This window comes from Manis javanica, chromosome 11 (genome assembly GCF_040802235.1).
Source record: "Manis javanica isolate MJ-LG chromosome 11, MJ_LKY, whole genome shotgun sequence".
NCBI lineage: Eukaryota > Metazoa > Chordata > Mammalia > Pholidota > Manidae > Manis > Manis javanica.
The window spans coordinates 115,419,180-115,437,310 of NC_133166.1; the positions used below are offsets into that span (position 1 = coordinate 115,419,180).

Consider the following 18,131-nt stretch of genomic DNA (forward strand, 5'->3'; position numbering starts at 1 on the left):
AGGGGGCAGCTGAGAGTCGCAGTTTTGGGGCGGGATTGATCTCAGGGCGACTCTGTGTCATTAGCATTCATCACTACATTTGAGAATATTCGCCTACTCACTCCCACACTAGACTGGGGCTCCAGGAAGGTAAGATACTCTGGAGTTTAGCGCTAGGGGCTCAACCAAATGTTTTTCAAACATTCCTGGGATAGCCTGGGAGCTAAAGTTGAGGGTGGCCGAATTAACACCTAGCAAGCTCAGCTAGGTACTAGCACCCAGCTGGGCACCCAACACAACCACCTCCCAACAACCTCAGAGCTGCAGAGTGGGACACCTTCCAGACGAGATTCTACCCCTGGTGCCCTGGCCGCTGTGAACAGGAGTAGGGTTTGCAGCCAAACAATAATAATGAAAATAATAGTGAATGCTCACAGCATTTACATACCACGTCCTATGCTAAAGCTTTACATATCTTGACCCATTAAGATCCATCACAAGCCCCATGAAGTACTATTCTATTATGATTCACAGATGGAGGAGGCTGAAGGCACTTGCCTGAGTGCTTAAGCCACCTGCCCTATGTGACCCAGTTAGTAAATGGAGGTTTGAACCCAGATAGATTCTGTGATCTTCAACCCCAGAGAAAAGCAGCCCATAATGACAATGACAACCGTGTCTCCAATCAGAAAATGCCCACCTCCCAGGGAACTCACTTTCATGGGTGAGGCTGCAAGATGGGACTCCCCAGCGGAACACAGTGGGGTTGGGTGGGAGGATGGCTGAAGCCTTCCTCCCGGAGGAAGAGTCACTCAGTGTGGTTTTGGTGAAGGGAGGCATTGCTTGTGACCTTGCGGGAGCCAGACAAGGGGCTAAATCAAAGTACAGCTTTAGGGCCCCTGGCAGTGGCCGCGCTTTAGCATGGTTTTGCTGAGTTCCAGGATTCTCTCCAGGAAGCCAACCAGGCTCATGACGGGCAGGCACTCTGCACCAGACAGCCTTGCTTCAATTCCAGTTCCACTACCTAAGGGCTGGCTCCCTAATCGCTCAATGTTTGCCTCCTCATTTGAAAAGTGGGAATACTATAATAACCACTAGAGCCACAAGAATCTGTGGGAGAGGAGACAGGACTCTGTGAGCAGAGTCAAGATTTCCTGCTGGAAGCCAGTGAGGGTCTTCAGGGTGGCTGCAGGAACCTGCCCCAGAAATGCTGTGTGCTGTAGCTGCCACTGGGCAGCCCTGAAGACGGGGTCTAGAAACTGATCGTGGGAGAGCTGAATCGGTGGACTGGTGTCTCACACCCGCCAAAACCTCTCTGCAGAGGTTCTCAAACTCCTTCAGTTCCCTGTATCCTGAATATCTCAGTGAGCTTTTCATGACACCCTAGGGTTGAAAAAATACTAACAGCTCCATTTAGGTCCAAACAACATAATACTTGCGTTTTAATACCTCAGTAGTCATTTGAAAAAATAACACACAGACATTGAAAAATACAAGAATATTTTATTTTATTCTTAAATAACCACAGTCATTTGCTAATGGGATGTGTGTGCCACTTGGGCACTGCACAACTTCTCGAAACTTGGAATCAGATTGGACATCACCACCTTCATATTCTGTTCCACATTCACTTTCCCAGTGGCACTTGCTTTTTATCGTGGCAGCTGCCGAAAACCCAGCTTTGCAAAAATATCGTATCATCAAAAGGAATGTAGAGCAATCAAATGTTGAAACTGTGAACTACCTCAAGCTAGCGGTTTGCCAGTTGTTTGACAGATGTCTGGTATCTCTGCATTTCTCTCAAAGTTTCACAGTATTTCATGGTGTCCCTGTGAGTTTGCTGCAATGCCCTGGGCCCTGCATCAAAGGAAGGGTCTTGTTAGACACCAGAAACCTGAAGGAGGAAGCTAGGAGGAGGAGGAAGGTGTGGGTCTTCTAGCCCTTCCCTTCCCTTTCTCCATGGCCTGATTGTCCCAGGGTAACTGATAATGGGGTGGGACTGAAACCCAAACGGGCCGCTGGTGCTGTGCAAAATCAGATTAGCAAGACAATATCACAACCAGGATGAATGCTGAGAGCCTCGGAAGAACATGCAAATTCAGATTTTGGGGGTACGCCACCAGGCCGAGAAAGTATATATCTCGGTCTTGACACATGATTGTCTTGGGGGCCCGTGGGGAAGCTGGACTTGCTTGCCCTAACACAGTCACCTGGTGGTAGCTTTTTCCATAGGGCTTGCTCCAGCCTGGACCTTAACCCATGTGAGGAAAAGTCAGATTTCCCTTGGAACAATACCGAGGAAAGAACTCCTGGACTTCAGGAGAAAGGCATGGTAATACCAATCTATTGCACTCATTAGCTGCCCGAGCCACAGACTGAGTCTCACTAGGTTCCCCTGATTCTCCATTCTTGGAGAATTGAATGAAATCATCAAAAATAGGCCGATCAAAGAAGCACCCAAAGGGCTGGTTAAAATGGGTGTCCCACCTGGGTATTTCAGGATAACAAGCTCCCTGCTCCAAGGCTCTTCACTGTAACCATATCTGCCACGTGCCCGCTGCTGTGTAGGGAACACATTCACAGGTTCCGGAGGTGAGAGTGTGGACATACTTGGGGCCATCACTCTGCCATCCACACTTAGGGACCAGGAAAAGAGTCCTAGGTTGGTGTGAGGTGCCACTAACCCCAGGGAGCCGGTCCTGCAGAGGAGCAGCCAGTGGGACAGAAAACCTATTGTTTATCATTGGCTGTTTATTAGGGAGAGAAACTGCTACTTGAAAATTGCCAGCTGCTTTATGCCACAGCCCAGACAGCTGGGAGAGCCACCGACCCGAGGCGCTGTGGCTGCTGATCATCACACAACAGGCATTCCTGGCCGCGTGGCCGTGTGGCTGGAGGGGCCAGTGTGTTGTCACAGCCGTCACAGCCACTGGAGTGTGGGGCTGGGTCAGGAGGTGTTTTCAGCTTTGGCCTTCCTCTAGGACCCATCTGGGCCCCGGTGCTGAATTGTCTGGCTACACCCACACCATGGTCATCCCTCTCTGGGAGCTCCTCTGAGATTTTTCCTGCCATTCGATCTCAATTCGGGCCTATCTCCAGCCATCGGGGGCCACTTAATCACCATAAACCCCCAAAAGAGAAGAGGTCTCAAATGGTCTTCTCCCAGGAGCACGTGGCCCCCAGCCTGTCAGGGGCCTTTGACAGAGAGCAAGTAAACAGGAATCTTTGGTAGGGTACTGGAGCTGTGAGGTTCAGGTGGGCCGGAAGTCAGACTTGAAGCCAGCAGAGGCTGGGCAGCCCACGAGGCTGTAGCAGGGACTCTGGAGCAGTGGGATCAGGCCACTGCCCGAGGCTCACCCCCAGCCATGCTTAGGACCTTAGAGACTTTGCCTAAAATGTACATTCTGAGGAGGGATTACCCATTTAGCCTTCCTGAGGTCTTGTGCCTGTGATTTTGTCAGTTGAAGAGGAGGGGACAGCTCCCAGTTACAAACCCACCAACTGGGTTTAAAGCAGCAGGCCGCATTGTAGTGGCTGTTTATCTCACGAAAAGCAAACCATGACTAGATTTTATTTTCTGCTCTAGTATTGTCCTCCACTGCAGGGCTCACTCACAGCTAGCTACGGCTATCTTCCCTAAGTGTAGGACACTTCTGACACACACAGAGCTCCATATCGCCACAGGAACAAGAGCTACTACAGGGGGAAGGGTCAGGTGGAGGCCACTGGAACCCCCTGCCCACGAAAATGATAAGCCATCACTCATTTATCCATTATGTTCTGAGACCCTACTATGCTTCAGAGACTCCACAGGGGATCATGGGTACAAAAGAAGCCGGACAGGAGAGCATATGTATGGTGCCACCACTTGGGTCCTGCCCGTGAGAGGCGGTGCCCTGAACCTAGGAGAGGCGGAGTTGGGATGGGAGCAGAGAGCAAAATTGAGAGGGGCTGGCAGGTAGATCTGTATAGAGCCCAGCGACTGGCTGAACATGAAGAAGAGTGATGGCCACTGGGTTTTGGCTCCCAAGTGGAGCAGATGCACTACAGCCTCTGGCAGACATGCCGGACATGTGAGTGAATGAGTCTTCAAATGATTTCAGCCCTGGCTTTTCAGTTTTCCAGCAGAGGCCTAAATGTCCTGGAACAGAGATAAGCCACCCCTGTTTGCTCTGTCTGATTTCTTGACTCACAGAAACCAGGAGAGATAATGATTATTGATGTTTTAAGCCACGTGGGAGCAGAGTCGTGGGAGAAGCAGCCACTGTGAAGACAGATGTCCAGTTGGTCTGGGATCTGTAGAGTCTTTGGTGTCTGGAGGTCACCAAATCCAGAGCTCAAAACAGTGTTCAAGTTGAAGACAGAGATTTGAATTTCCATGGCACCACAGCAAGGCTGGGGGATCCTGGAAGCCACCAGCAGTGCCACCACCACCTAGGGGGCCCCAGCACTCCCCACCCCTTGCTTTCCCAATTTGGCTCTGGAAACAGACTGAGTGCATCAAAGTGCAGCAGGGACCTACAGCTCCACACTTCATAAATGTCCATATTGTTGGAATTTTTGAATGATCATATATTTTGCTTTATAAGGATTTTTAAGGGTTGGAATTGGTTTTTATTAAAATTATAGTCTTTATACTGTTGCAGTCTTTTATAAGACATTGTTATTGTCCTTAATAACATACATTGAAACTCTTTTACTGAAAAAAGTCAGTATTTTATTTTGATCAGTTTCATTTTATGTTTTTAAAACAGCAAAGAGAAGAAAAATACATCTGTTGTTTGGAGTATGACCCTGGGTTACTGAAAACTTGCTAATTAATTTGGGGCTCTGTTGACATTCTGGACAGAAACTGGTTGGAGCAGATGCACTACAGCCTCTGGCAGACATGCCGGACATGTGAGTGAATGAGTCTTCAAATGATTCCAGCCCTGGCTTTTGAGTTTTCCAGCAGAGGCCTAAATGTCCTGGAATAGAGATAAGCCACCCCTGTTTGCTCTGTCTGATTTCTTGACTCACAGAAACCAGGAGAGATAATGATTATTGATGTTTTAAGCCACTAAGTTTTGGGATACCTTGTTATGCAGCAGTAGATAATATAAGCTGCCAGTAATAGAAACAAGAAAAAAACAGCGGCTTTAAGAAACTAGAAGTGTATTTCTTTTTCTCATTGAGAGTCTGGAAGTAGCTCTTTTGTTGTCATCAGAAACCAACGTCTTTTACTCTGATCCTCTGCTATTCTCAGCACATGACTTCAATTCTCAAGGTTGCCTCCTGATGCAAGATAGCTGCTGGAGTGCCAACTATCACCTCTGCATTCCAGGATGAATGCAAGATGAAGCAAGAGGACAGAACTAGCCTTCACCAATATTGTTTCTATTTCAAGGAGCATTTAAAAAATCTTTTCCCATACCTTCTGCTTATATCTCCTTTCTTAAAATTGAGTCACACAGCCACACAGTGTGTACAAGGGAGGCTGGAAATGTTGCCTTTTAGCCGGGCTCATTGCCATCTGAAGTAAAACTGGGGTTCTGTTACTGAGAATGGATAGTGGCTGGCAGGCAGCTGGTGGCTGTGCTGTTAAGAACAGGACAATGGGAGGGGGAACCTTGCCCACAAAGGAGCCACACTGGCAAGCACGTTGGTCCGCTGCCCATACACCTTCTTGAATGCTTGGGCACCAAAGAGTTTTCCATCTAAGTTGCTTCTGAACAAAGAATTGACATCACCCCCAAGGAAGTGAGGCGGTGGGCTGATGCCCAGAGAAAGCTCTGCTCTCTGGCCCTCCCCTCACCACGTGGCAGGCAGGCAGCTGGACTGCTGCCTAAAACCTAACATGCAGCCCTGACCTTACCTGCTCAGTCACCTCATGGCTCATTTGCCCCAGTTTAAGGACAAATTCTGTGATTTGGTATTGAAGGCCTCAGCCGACTCTTCCATGGGGCTCCTTGCTTCCTGCCCCGCACCCAGGCCTTTCTGTGGGCGGCCCCCTCTGCCCAGAACACTCTGCTCTGTCTCTGCCCAGGGAAATCCGCAGCGCCCTTCTAGCACCGCCAATAGCCCTTCTGGTGCCTTTGCATGGATTTAGCCAAATGGAAGCAGTTCCGTGCCAGGGCTCGAGAAGCGGCCCATGGGCTGGATTCTACCCACAGGTGCCCCTCAGCCTGGTGTGCTTGCACAGTGAACCCCCTGCACAGCTGGGCATGTGAAGATACCAGTTCCAGCGACCTCTCTAGCTTGATCAGTAAGTGAGGCCCTTCCTTTGCCCTTGTTCTCTGCCTCTAGAGCCCATGCCCTGAGTGGGGCCGGCTGTTTCCTGCTTATGTCCTTCAACATGCTCAGCGCCTATTCCCCTGGATCTCTAACGCCAACAGCAGGGGAACTGAACTTGGGCCACAGGCCGCAGCTCTTTCTTCCCGCTGTGGGGACCAGCCGATAGTCCCTTAGTCCTCAGCACACCCAGCAGCAGAATGGAAAGCCCCACTGTGCTGGCAGAGGGAACGCTGGGCAATGCCTTAGAAGTGACCCAGATACCAGCTGATTAGAGTCAGCTGCCCAGAGCAACTCAAACCTGAGTCTCAGAGGCGGGACGGGAAGGTTCCCTCTCAGCTTACCTGCTCCTGGGAATGCTGGGGCCTGAAGCTGCACTGCACCCCGACCCAGGGCGGCCCATTGCACTTGTACTGGTGGCCTTGGACCCACCACTCAGGAATGCACATGAGAAGACCTTCCATTTCATACCTTTTATTTTATCTGCATCTTCTCTGCCTCCTCCCAACCCCACCGGCCCCTGAGAGGGGGTGGAAGTCCCGGTTGGAAGAAAGGGACTATTCTCTCCTCCCTGGGGGAGGGATGGTGTCCCCTGGGCCAGGGCCCACTGAGGGAAGCAGGGGCCTCCATGGCAGAGCAAGGGCACCGTCCAAGAGGCTGTGGCCAAGGCCGAGGCCCCTCGAATGCCCTGTGACCCTGGGCTCTATGGGTCATCCAGAAGGTGAAGGGCAGAGAAGTCCACGGAGCGATGAGAGGACAAAGCCTGGGGGAGTGGGGGGTGGCTGACAGAGGTGGATGTGGGCCTGGAGGAGGAGGGCAGGAGTTGAGACCAGGGGATGTGAGATCAAGGTAGGGCCCTGAGGAGGAACCCCAGGTTTAGAGGGAGCTGAAGGAGGGTATGGCAGGGAAAACAGTGGAGGCAGGGTGGGGCAAGGCTGCACTCTAAGGACCCGGCTCCCAGCCGCAGGGACGCACCCCAGGGTCTGATCAGGACTGGCCCTGCGCAGAGGCCGGGCAGCAGGCAGGGAGGGGCCTGTCCGGCGAGGAGGATGGGGACTAGGGCTGGTAAAGGAGCCGGGACCATGGTGCTGCCGAAGGGGGCTCTTCAGCTTCACGGAGGAGGCTAGCCCAGCTAGGCGTGGCCCCAAACCACCAATTTGTGCTTCTCAGTTGTTCAAGGGCTCCCCGTGTGGCCTCCGCCATGCAGAGTAGAGCCCACAGGCAGCCCTCTGCGGCAGGCAACAGCTGTCCCGGGGACTCCTCCCCCACCTCAGGTTTTCTGGAAACTTCCTCCCCTGTGCAGCCTGAGGGGCCCCTGAGGCAGCTCATCTGCCACCAGAAAGTGAAGCCTGGCGATGGTGGGAGGAGCCGCGCTGGATGGTTCATAGGCTCAACTTTGGTGGTGCCCATTTGCCCTCAAAAGGACCACCTGTTACTGCACTGTAGACTGTTTAAAGGCTGCACCCTCACCCCACGCTTGTGTGCTGGTCTGTTTTCCCCCCTGTTTTGGGTAATTACTCAGGCATCGAAGCCCGTGGTAGGCTGGTGGGGAGGAGGACACTCCGGAGAGCGTGGGAGTCAGAGTCCGCCCTGCCCATCCCCCTGGCAGCCGCTGTCTCCATGGACAATGAGCACCGGGAAGTAAAGGGCGTCCTCGTAGCATGGTGGGCTCTCCAGGGGCTCCGTGTCCTCTCCACGGCGTCCCAGTGGCCCCCCACTCAGGCTCCGGAAGACGCCTGGTGTGGCCCGGCCCCCAGCTCCCAGCGAGAGGCGGCTGCGGCTGAAAGGCAGGCGGGGCCCGCTGGGCCGGGCAGGGGGCAGCGAGTTGCTGCTGACAGAACGTCGGCAGCGCTGGCAGCCACGGAGGTAGGCACCGGAACCGGCACTCATGACCACCGCTTCTGAGTAGCTGGGCACCAGCTGCCGGTTGGAGCAGATGTGCCACTCGAGCTCAGTGAAGTCCACTGTGGCCACACGGGAGAGTGGGGGTCCGCTGGGCACAGTGCCAGGAGGGGGCGAACTAGCGCCAAAAAGCTTCTCTACCTGATAGTGCACATGGGCTGTGCCATAGGCCGCCACAACGCGCAGTGGCCAGGACAGCGTGGCCGCTGACACCAGCCAGAAGACCCATGCGCGGGCATACCAAGGAGGGCTGCGGGGGTCGGCGAAGACCATGAGGGATTCACGGAAGTCCACATCCTTCAGGTGCATGCCCTCGCGGGCCTCCAGGTAGTCGTCCAGGCCCTCGTTGGCACTAAAGAAGCGGGCCCTCTGGGTGAGGTATGAGGCCTCAGCCTCGGCGCTGCCGAAGCTGAAGCACTTGGTGAAGCGCAGCCGCGTGGCAGCGTAGTCGGCCAGGCCCACGAGCTCCTTGGAGACATCGCGGACACCGTGGGCTGAGTAGTCAAACTCGCCACGAGCTGTGCGACTATCAGCCCTCTCGTGGTAGACCTGTGTGGTGGTGTAGGCGTCGCCATTCCGGTAGCGGGTGATCTGGCGGGTGCGCCGCACATAGTGGTAGCTCGTGGCCTTCCACCAGACACAAGGTGGTGCCTGTTGCAGCCGGTGGATCAGGGCCAGCACGGTATTGGCATCAGTGCGCGGTGCCTGGCATGACCGCACATGACAGTGCCAGCACTCAGCCAGGTAGAGGAGGTAGAGGAGGGAGACAAAGGCCAGTGGGATGTATAAGTAGCCATCAGAGCAGGGGCTGGCTGGGTAGGTGGGTGGTGGGCCCCCGGCCCCATGGGCCAGGGCTGCCTCTGGCCCCAGGACCAGCCGTGGCACTGTGGCCAGGCGACACCATGCCACCACGGCACCACAGGCGTGGATGAGCAGCGTGAGGAGCAGGCATTTCCAGTGCGACTCGCGACACAGGGAGCTTCCCAGGGACTGTTTCAGGGGCCGCTGCTGCAGGGTGGATGGAGAGAGGGGAGGCATGGGTCAGGACAAGACCATCAGTTGTGCCTGCCGCTCCACTTAAGCTCGTGAAGGAGGTGGTGCTACACTCCCCACTTTACAGAGGAGGAAGCTGAGGTGCAGAGGGACTGAGTGGTCCAGGCCTCACCCTTCCAGGGAACTCACAGTAGAGCTCTAGGACTCCAACTCAGGCCTATCTGCCTCCAGCGCATCTTCCACTGTGTGTTTCCCAGTAAAGAGCACCTAGGACAGAACAGTCCCATCTCTGCCAAGGGAAAGAAGGACCCCTTGACCAGCCATTGAGAAACTGAGTTCTGGTCCTGGCTTTGCCCCTAATTTGCTGTGTGGTTTGGTCATATTCCTGCCCTCTCTCGGCCTTGATTTATGGACCTTATGGTGTGGAGGAGTGGGGTGGCAGGGGTCCTAAGAATGAAGAGCATGGGCTTTGAAGCCCCACTGCCCAGGATCCCGGCTGGCTTCAGCACTTACTGTGCTTGGGCAGATCCCTTATCCTCTCTGGACCTCAGCCACCTCACCTGTAAACTCGTTGTTGTGAGGATCCAATGAGATCATACGGGTGACAATCTCAGGTTCTGACCATGGGAATCGATGTTATCACTGTTACCCCGAAACTCCCTCTGGTCCCTTGGTTGCACTAGGGACAGCAGGAGACCCGGGAGAGGCTTTTAAGTAAGTGAGAAAGAGGAAGAGCTGGGAATGGGGGAGGTGTGAGTTTGGGGGCAGCAGATGGAGTGTCATCCTCCTCTCCCCATCTGTGCTGAAGGAGGAGGCGGGACACAGCTGCTGGGCAGCAGAGGCCACTCCCTGGCCCAGAGGGTTTGGCCCACCCTCCCTGGCAGGGTCCCTAGCCTGGCAGGCACCTCATTCCCAGATGCCTATGGAGAGAGAAGGCTGGGGAGGGTGTGGGAAGACGAGGGGTAAAAAGGGGAGAAGATGGAAGTGGTCTGGTGGAAGCAGCAGAGGTGGGGTTAGGGGCCCACCTCTCCCACCATAGCCCCACCAGGCCTTGAGAAACCCAAAGGAAGAGGAACCACCCTCATCCCAGACTAGGGCAGCCTGCCCTATCCCCCAATCTCTCACCGCAGGTGCATACCACCACCCTGACCTGCAGATCCAGCCAGCTGCACACACCCACTCATCTCTGCTCCACCCTACATGCTCATTGCAGACCCACTCATCACAGATGTACAAGCTGCCTGCTCATCTAAGACACATAAGACCCCCACCTGTGCCCAGGGCACAACCCCTCACAAACATAACATGGTGCACAGGTGCATGCATGCACCCCACAGACCCACCCGCTGCAGGACACACATGCACATACACATTACACATTCACTGAAGCCCAGGAACACTCTCACCTGCCCACAGTGCACGTCCCCAACCCCCACCCCTACCGCAGCCTGACACACCGCACACCCTACAGACTCAACATGGAGAGACTTATCCACGGCAGGAAGACAGGACACATTTGCATGCACTTATGCATTACCACTTCACCCAAGCTAAAGGACCCACCAGACCCTCACCTGACTTTAGGGGGCATAAGTCCCACCCAACGTGTGGGGAGCACAACCGGCATTCACACACCCACAAACACACTACATTCACCGAGACACATATAGACCCACTCACCACCTACCACCCTCAATACCTATACAGGGCTGCATACCCCTGCAGATCCTCTTCCTGTCTAGGGCTGAAGACGGGCCTTCTTGGGGGTCCCAGCAAGCAGGATGGGGCCTTAGGCCACCTTAGGCCACCTTACCGTTGGCCACCTCTTTTCCTCTTTTTTCTCCTCCCTCTGCTCCCCTCCCCAATCCCCAAGTCCCTGCTATTGCTGCTGCATTGCAGGCGCAGCCCGTGCACCTCGTGAGCTGCTAGGCCGGGCTGGGGGCCTGACCCCGGGGCTGTGGGGATGAGGGGCAGCGCTGCGGAATGGGGAAGCGCGGGAGCCAGACGCTGACGTCACAGGAGGGCAAGGCCGGACTAGGGGGCGCCGAAGGCGGGAGTCGCCCCCTCATCCCTTCCCAGCCATTCCACCCCTATCCCTACGCTGGCCCCTAGGCCCCCGGGCCCCTGGCGGGACTCAGGCTACCCCGATGACGTAATTGGCTGCAGGGGCTCGGGGCCCTCCCTCCTCCGCCCAGGGCCCAGGGTTTGTGTCTTCCCTGGTGCCCCTCACCCCGCTCCAGCCGCGGCTCCGACCCCCCGCCACACAGCACCGGTACCTCCTCCCGCAGCGGCTCGCAGTCCGGGATGAGCGCAGGCACCTCCCCGCCGTCGCCACCGCCAACCTCCGGCATGGTGCTCCTGCTGCTTGGGCGGCCCGGGCCCGGGCCCGGGGCATGATAAGTGGGAGCGCGGGGGGTTGCGGCGCGGCCCCGGAGGGCGTCCGCTCCGCTCGGCGGCCGCGGAGGAGTGCGCTGAGCTCGAGCCCGAGCTCGGCGGCGGCGGCGGCAGCGGCGTTGGCGGCCACAGTGCCGGGCGCCCCGCCCTCCGCTGACCCCGCCCCCGCGGCACCGGCGGCGCCTCCAGCCGCGCCTGGCACCGCGGGCTCTGCCCCAGAGCTCCAGAAGCCCAGACTGCGCGGACCGACACCCGCGCTTCCTTTCTGTCGCGCTCGCACTCGCGACCTTGGTCGAGTCCTTGTTCCCTGGGGCCTGAGTACCCCGCTCCCCCCCGTAAAATGAGGAGGGGGAATCTTGAAGATGGGTGGGTACCGACGGGGCCCCATCTCTGAGGAGTAGGCCCAGGCCTAAAACGGGCCCAGACCTCACCCCAGCAGCCCCGCTTGTAGGGCGGGGGGAAGTTACAGCCCAGAGAGGTGTGATGAACCTCAGTAGCTGGACAGAGGCTCGAGGCTCCACTTAGAGCAGCAGGTGGGGGGCCAGGACACCTGGGGCGCTAGGTTGCAGGCCTCTGGGTCGGCACTCTGCACTGCCAACCTCAATTTTTCCATCTGAAAAATGGGGATGGAAAGGTGTTGGATTCAACACACCAGCATTCGTCATGCGATACGGTGGAGTGGAATCTGTCCTGCATGGGAGGGCACCTTCCCAGGAGCCCGTGTTCCCGGTGCTGCTCCCTGACCCTCAGGGTCCTCAGACCTTCACACTGCCCCTGGGTCTGGGCTGCCCCCAAGGCAGACAATCAGTGGATGGCACATGGGGAGCTGCAATGCTAAGTGAGTTTTGATTCGTCTAGTGATTTTTTTTCCCAAAGGATAACTATTCAGTTCAACAACGCTACCCATTTAAAGATGAGGTAACTGAAATGGTAGAGAAGAGAGGACTGACCCAGGGTTTCATCCTCTTATTTATTGAACACAAATGTTTACTGGGTGTCTTCTATATGCAAGAAATGTGCTTGGCACTGTGAAGACATGAACAGGAATAGAGAATGGCACAGGACTTGTCTTCAGGGAATTTACGCCTGGGCAAACTGGTGTACCCAGAGGGGGCTTAGAACCCAGACTTTTGCCTCCATCCCAAGTCAGTCAGGCTTCTGTTCCCTTTGTCTTGCTGAGGGGCAGAGGTTGAACTGACTCTTAAAGGATAACTAGGATTTTGACATATGGGTACAGGGAGAAAGGTCATCTCAGCTGGAGGGAACTTCTTCTTGGTAAAGGCATTGTGATTGGGTTGAACTCTGAGAGCAGGAAGGTCACCTGGTGTAACTGGACACTGGGTAGCTAACTAGAGACAGGTCACAGAGGACCTGATCTTGCTCTCTAGAAAGTAATGGCTGAAGGTCTGTGGAAAGGGAGGCCCCTGAAGACTGTCGGGGGAGGGTGAGAGTGGTCAGAAACTGGGTGAAGAGAAAGGAGCCCCCTGGCTCACGAGTAAGGTTTGAGGAGTCTCACTGTGCTTTGAGATGACCGGAGGGCCGGCAATGACTCAGGAATTTCAACGTTAGCTTAATCAGCCGTATCAGCACGCCCGTACCTCCAAATCGGCCTCAGCTATCTATACCACGCAGATCTGGTGGACCTCAGTTTTTCAATATGTGTAATGAGAGAGAGAGAGGGAGGTGGTAAGGGAGGGAGAGAGAGACGGAGAGAGAGAGAGAGAGAGAGAGAGAGAGAGAGAGAGAGAGAGAGAGAGAGAGAGAGAGAGAGAGAGAGAGAGAGAGAGAGAGCCCAGCAGTAGGCAGCAGGGGGGTCTGCAGGATGGCAGCAAGGGCGATAAAGCATTTCAGCACTGTACGACGGACAGCACCCGTGCGGCGAGGAGGGGTGGGAGGCGGGCTCGAAGGCGCTGCTACTGCCCGGCCCTGCCTCCCACCAACCCTTCCAGCTGTCCAGGCTCCTTGCCACGACTGGGGGCTCTGGGAGTACGGGGAGGACAAAGAAGGAAAGCGAGCGCTGAGAAGGAAGGGTAGGAGCTCCGAAGGGCGGACTTTGCCGAGTCCCACAACTCCACTCCCTCTTGGAGTACGTCCCGCGAATGAAGCTTAGTTCCAGGACTCCAGCTTCCGGCGGGTCTCAGCCTGGTGCAGTCGTGGCAGGGATAGCGTCAAGTGCTGCACTGCGCAGGCGCAATAATAATTCTCGATACCATCCTACCTTTACTCATCTGGAAGTAGCAAACACTATCCAATCCGAGAGCGCCTCGAATTGCTCCGCCTATCTCCCTGCCCGGAAGTTCATTACTGTCGAATCCGCTTTTGCGAGGGTACGACAGTAGCCAATTGAGAAAGGGGAGGAGTCAGCCGGCTCCTCTGAGGAGCCAATGGCAGGCGGCGGAGGATGACGCTATGGATATGGCGGCTGCGGTCGAAGAACTCGGGGACGTGTCGGGCTGCTCGGTAATCTCTGTCGGTGTCCAGGGAACAGAGCAGCTGCCTCATTAGGATTCGTACCCACGAGGTGGTGCAGCAGGCCGTAGGGGAGAGCGAGCGGCGGTCATGGCTTATCACGCGGGCTACGGAGCCCACGGTGCGTGGGGCGCGGGGCGGGCGGGGCGCGGCCCGACTGGCCAAAGGGAGGTCAGTGGCGCGGCCCGCTTGCTGAGGGAGAGGGGCGGCCGTGACCGCTGCCCGGGACGGCAGGTGTAATTCAGGTTCCTGCTCCCCTCGACTTGGCAACGCGTCCCGGACTTCGCCCTCTAGGCCCAATCCTGAGATCGGGGAGTGACAGCACAGCTGGGATCCCCATACCCAACCCGAGCATGAACGGGGTGTGCCTCCAGAATTTCCTTCCCCTGTCATGATCCTAGTAGTACCCGACCTCCGGGTACCCAGGCGTTGCCTTTCCCACCCTTGTTCTGCGGGGATGCCCTAGGAAACTTCTTCACCTTGGAAACTTCTGTTCACTCTCTAAGGCTCAGTTCAGAGATCACTTCCCTTGAGAAGGCCCAGGTGGGCTACCACTTCCAGGCATTGCTCCAGCTCTTTCTTTGCCCACATTTAGCAACTCTTGAAAAGTGTCCCTCATCAAAGTTCTTTCTCAGTTAGCTACTACCATCCAGCCAGGGTTTCCCTTACTGATTGCTTGGTGCTCCCAGGACCCATACAGGGAAGGGGAGGTGGTTTGTGCTCATGCTTGGTTTTCCTTTCAGCTACTCTGGTACTTACAAACCCACAGGCTCCAAGCACAGAGCCCGGGCAGCTCCAGATCCTCCTCCCCTCTTCGATGACACAAGCAGTGGTTACTCCAGCCAGGCAGGGGGATACCCAGCCCCAGGAGCTGATGTGGCCTTCAATGTCAACCACTTGCTTGGGGACCCAATGGCCAATATGGCTGTGGCCTACGGCAGCTCCATCGCATCCCATGGGAAGGACATGGTGCACAAGGAGGTGTGGCCTGCCCCCAGGGCAAGGGTGGCAGGATATCTGGCCAGGGCTGGGGCATCACAGGATCCCACCTAATCCTCACTGCAGCCCTCAGGGAAGGAGAACACAGAGGTTAGGGTTAGGGTTCAGGGTGCAGCTCACCCACTGCCTACTCTCTCCCCTCCCAGCTGCACCGTTTTGTGTCTGTGAACAAACTCAAGTATTTTTTCGCTGTGGACACTACCTATGTGGCCAAGAAGCTAGGGCTATTGGTCTTCCCCTACACACACCAGGTGAGCTGCTAACCAGATGAGGATTGGGAAGCAAACCCCTTGCCTCCCTCATCCTGCCCCAAGACCTCAACCCCCTTCTATCCTCTCTTGTCTTTTCCTTCTGACCTGGCTGCCAGAACTGGGAAGTGCAGTACAGTCGTGATGTGCCTCTGCCCCCACGGCAGGACCTCAACGCCCCCGACCTCTATATCCCCAGTGAGTCTTTGACCTGGGCTGGGGAATGTGGGGAAACTTGTGCCTTGAAGCATCAAGAAGAAGAGAGGCTCATGCATTGACTCAGCATCTGCTCTTGGTGCTTTTATGTGTGGCAGTTGCTAGATACCAGGGAGATGGAGCAGGGTGGCCAGTAAGGAGCTTCCCAGGTGTGCGCTCTAGGTCCTCCCTTTTGAAACCTTCCTGCCTCTTGACTTGGACCATGTCCCTCCCTAGCCTGGAGTCCTGGATTTAGATGTGGCCCTGCAACTTCCATCCATAAGACCTCAGGCTGGCCTACTTTAATTCTTCTGTAAAATGGGAATAACAAGTCCCTACCACAAAGGATTTTTGTTGAGATTCAGTGGGTAAGGTGTGCTCAGGACCTGGCATGTAGTAGGAAGCATAAGGTATTAGCTGCTGCCATCCTTATTACTTGTCCCCCAAGGCCTGCTCCAACACCCCTCCCCTGGAAGTCGCTACTCCCTTCTGGGTTCCCACAACTGTCCATCCACATGGCATTGGTCAGGCCACCGCAGTGTGCTGTGGCTCGCAGATGGCACTCTGTCCTGGGGCCTGCACAAGGTGAGGCCCATGGTGGACACTCTAGAGGGGGGTGAGTGTGCTGGGGCCAGCCCTTGGAAGAGCTACCAGGAGAGCAGACTGAGGGCAGCCAGCCAACCCAGTTGCCCCCAGAGGGATCTGGGTTCTTTCAGCCTTCATTCTGTTTTCCTTCTTGGAGCCACCATGTAAAGTGGAAACTGCCATCCCCGTTTTGTGTGTTGAAGCCAAGGTTCAGGTAGACTTGAGTACCTTTGAGGCTGGTTTCCTGATTGCAGATACTGTGCCCTCTGATGGGCACATCAGTTCTGGTGCTTCAAGGGGGCAGAGGACAGGACTGATAATTTAAAACGGCTGTGAAAGCCCAGCTCCCTCTGGCTCTGAGCTTTCATGAAAATGGCAGAGGTAAATGTGGAGCTATTTGTATTGGCAAGGCGGCCAGAGCCAGGGCCAGTGCCAGTGCTGATGGCCACTGAAATTTCTGGGTGAGGTGAAGTCTTCCCCGTGGCTTGGACTCTGAGGACAACCTGGGTTGTCCGCCAAGGCTGCACTTTGGTCGTACAGTCTTGCCTGAGATGAATGTGGCCCCTGCTGTTGGTCTAGGATGAGCAGTGCCCTTGGCGTGTGATACAGTTTCTTGGTGAGTTTTCTAACACAGCGACAGGGAAAGAAGTAGCATGATGGTCCTGAGAGAAGGGTCAGGTGGCATTTACACAGGGAGAAGGCTGAACAGAGAAAGGTACCCCAGGCAGAGCTGAGTGTGGAGGTCGGGCATGTTGGGATATGCAGGGAAGGAAGTATTGGAGGGAAAATAGGTGTCAGTGGCCTGGAATGCCTAGTGGGGTTGGACTCTGATTGAGGAAACCAGGCTGATGGCATCTCAATGGCTTTTGGCAGCAATGGCCTTCATCACCTATGTACTGCTGGCTGGGATGGCACTGGGCATTCAGAAAAGGTCAGTGTCAACCCCCTCCTGGGTCCTACCACCTCCCCTCCATCCTGACTCCTCAGCTCCCTAGGGGATCTGTGCCAGGTCCTGAGGCCACACTATGCCCTGAATGTCATACCTGCCACAGGATGGCTACTTCTGAACACCCCCTCACTCCCAACCCCATGTGGCCACAGGTTCTCTCCAGAGATGCTAGGTCTGTGTGCAAGCACGGCACTGGTGTGGGTCGTGATGGAGGTGCTAGCCCTGCTCCTGGGAATCTACGTGGCCACTGTGCGCAGTGACCTGAGCACCTTCCACCTACTGGCCTACAGTGGCTACAAATATGTGGGGTGAGTACTCGTGGGCCAGGTGAGGGGCTGCTCTCGGGGAGAGGCCTGCCACCGTGGGTCCCTGGTCTGCATAGCTGTAGATTCTAGCTGTGACCCTGGATACCACTCTGCCTTCTTTGGGCCTCTAGCTCTTGACTCTGTTAGAGAAACTGACTGTTGTCAGTCTCAGTAACCCGGTAGTGTTCTAGAAGTCAGGAATACACTGAAAATCACCCTGGGGGATTAGGGAGAAGGGCCTTGAGCTGGGGTAGGCTCAGGTCCAGGGCTGAGGGCTGCATCCTGGGCCTTCCGGATCTGTTGTGAGTGTAGGTTCCTGTGACGCAGTGGTGGGGAGGTGGGCCTAGGCTGGCCTCGGGGCCTTCATGGGCGGCTGATCTCTGCATCTTGGGAGGTCTCCAGCCTTCTCCCCACCCGCCCCTGCAGGATGATCCTCAGTGTGCTCACAGGGTTGCTCCTTGGCAGTGACGGCTACTACGTGGCACTAGCCTGGACTTCGTCTGCGCTCATGTACTTCATCGTGAGTCGGGACCCTCTTCCCAGGGGTGGAGCAGGGGGCGAGCCTCCCCCTCCTGGCCCAGCTTCACCCTCTTCCTTTCAGGTGCGCTCCTTACGTACAGCAGCCCTGGGCCCTGACAGCATGGGGGGCTTGGGGGCCCGGCAGCGTCTCCAGCTCTACCTGACTCTGGGAGCTGCAGCTTTCCAGCCCCTCATCATATACTGGCTGACCTTCCACCTGGTCTGGTGACCCCTGGCCCCCACTAGCACTGATTTTTCCACACATTGAAGATTTGATTTCCTTGATTTTGTTTGACTCTTGTTTCTGGGGACTGAGGGGAGTCG

The 18,131-nt window shown here is 55.8% G+C and overlaps 2 protein-coding genes across 5 annotated transcripts; one reads left to right on the top strand and one right to left on the bottom strand.

Annotated features, from left to right (window-relative positions):
* Positions 1-6,707: 6,707 nt before the first annotated feature.
* TMEM151A (transmembrane protein 151A) lies at positions 6,708-11,679 on the bottom strand. Of its 2 annotated transcripts, none has more exons than XM_017656674.3 (2): positions 11,421-11,679; positions 6,708-9,159 (listed from the first exon to the last, which is right to left on the bottom strand). In XM_017656674.3, the coding sequence occupies exons 1-2, from the start codon at positions 11,493-11,495 to the stop codon at positions 7,828-7,830; spliced, it is 1,407 nt and encodes a 468-aa protein (XP_017512163.1). In that variant the 5' UTR covers positions 11,496-11,679; the 3' UTR covers positions 6,708-7,827. The 2 variants fall into 2 exon arrangements, with proteins under 2 accessions (XP_017512163.1, XP_036851731.1); XM_036995836.2 differs by having other exon boundaries at positions 11,375-11,679.
* Positions 11,680-13,913: 2,234 nt separating this feature from the next.
* YIF1A (Yip1 interacting factor homolog A, membrane trafficking protein) lies at positions 13,914-18,092 on the top strand. Of its 3 annotated transcripts, none has more exons than XM_017656675.3 (8): positions 13,914-14,128; positions 14,777-14,988; positions 15,153-15,257; positions 15,374-15,452; positions 16,908-16,965; positions 17,136-17,291; positions 17,715-17,808; positions 17,890-18,092. In XM_017656675.3, the coding sequence occupies exons 1-8, from the start codon at positions 14,098-14,100 to the stop codon at positions 18,034-18,036; spliced, it is 882 nt and encodes a 293-aa protein (XP_017512164.1). In that variant the 5' UTR covers positions 13,914-14,097; the 3' UTR covers positions 18,037-18,092. The 3 variants fall into 3 exon arrangements, with proteins under 3 accessions (XP_017512164.1, XP_073073620.1, XP_073073621.1); XM_073217519.1 differs by having other exon boundaries at positions 13,925-13,998; positions 14,751-14,988; XM_073217520.1 differs by having other exon boundaries at positions 13,927-14,128; positions 14,751-14,988.
* The last annotated feature ends 39 nt before the right edge of the window (positions 18,093-18,131 follow it).

Bases quoted from the DNA above. Each gene is read 5' to 3' on its own strand.
- TMEM151A (XM_036995836.2), bottom strand. From the start codon at position 11,539: ATGCCCCGGGCCCGGGCCCGGGCCGCCCAAGCAGCAGGAGCACCATGC. The intron at 9,160-11,374 runs GTGAGGGGCACC...TCCACCCTGCAG, and splicing joins GGAGCCGCGGCTGGAGCGGG to CAGCGGCCCCTGAAACAGTC.
- YIF1A (XM_073217519.1), top strand. From the start codon at position 13,940: ATGACGCTATGGATATGGCGGCTGCGGTCGAAGAACTCGGGGACGTGT. The intron at 14,989-15,152 runs GTGTGGCCTGCC...CTCCCCTCCCAG, and splicing joins AGGACATGGTGCACAAGGAG to CTGCACCGTTTTGTGTCTGT. The intron at 17,809-17,889 runs GTGAGTCGGGAC...TCTTCCTTTCAG, and splicing joins CTGCGCTCATGTACTTCATC to GTGCGCTCCTTACGTACAGC.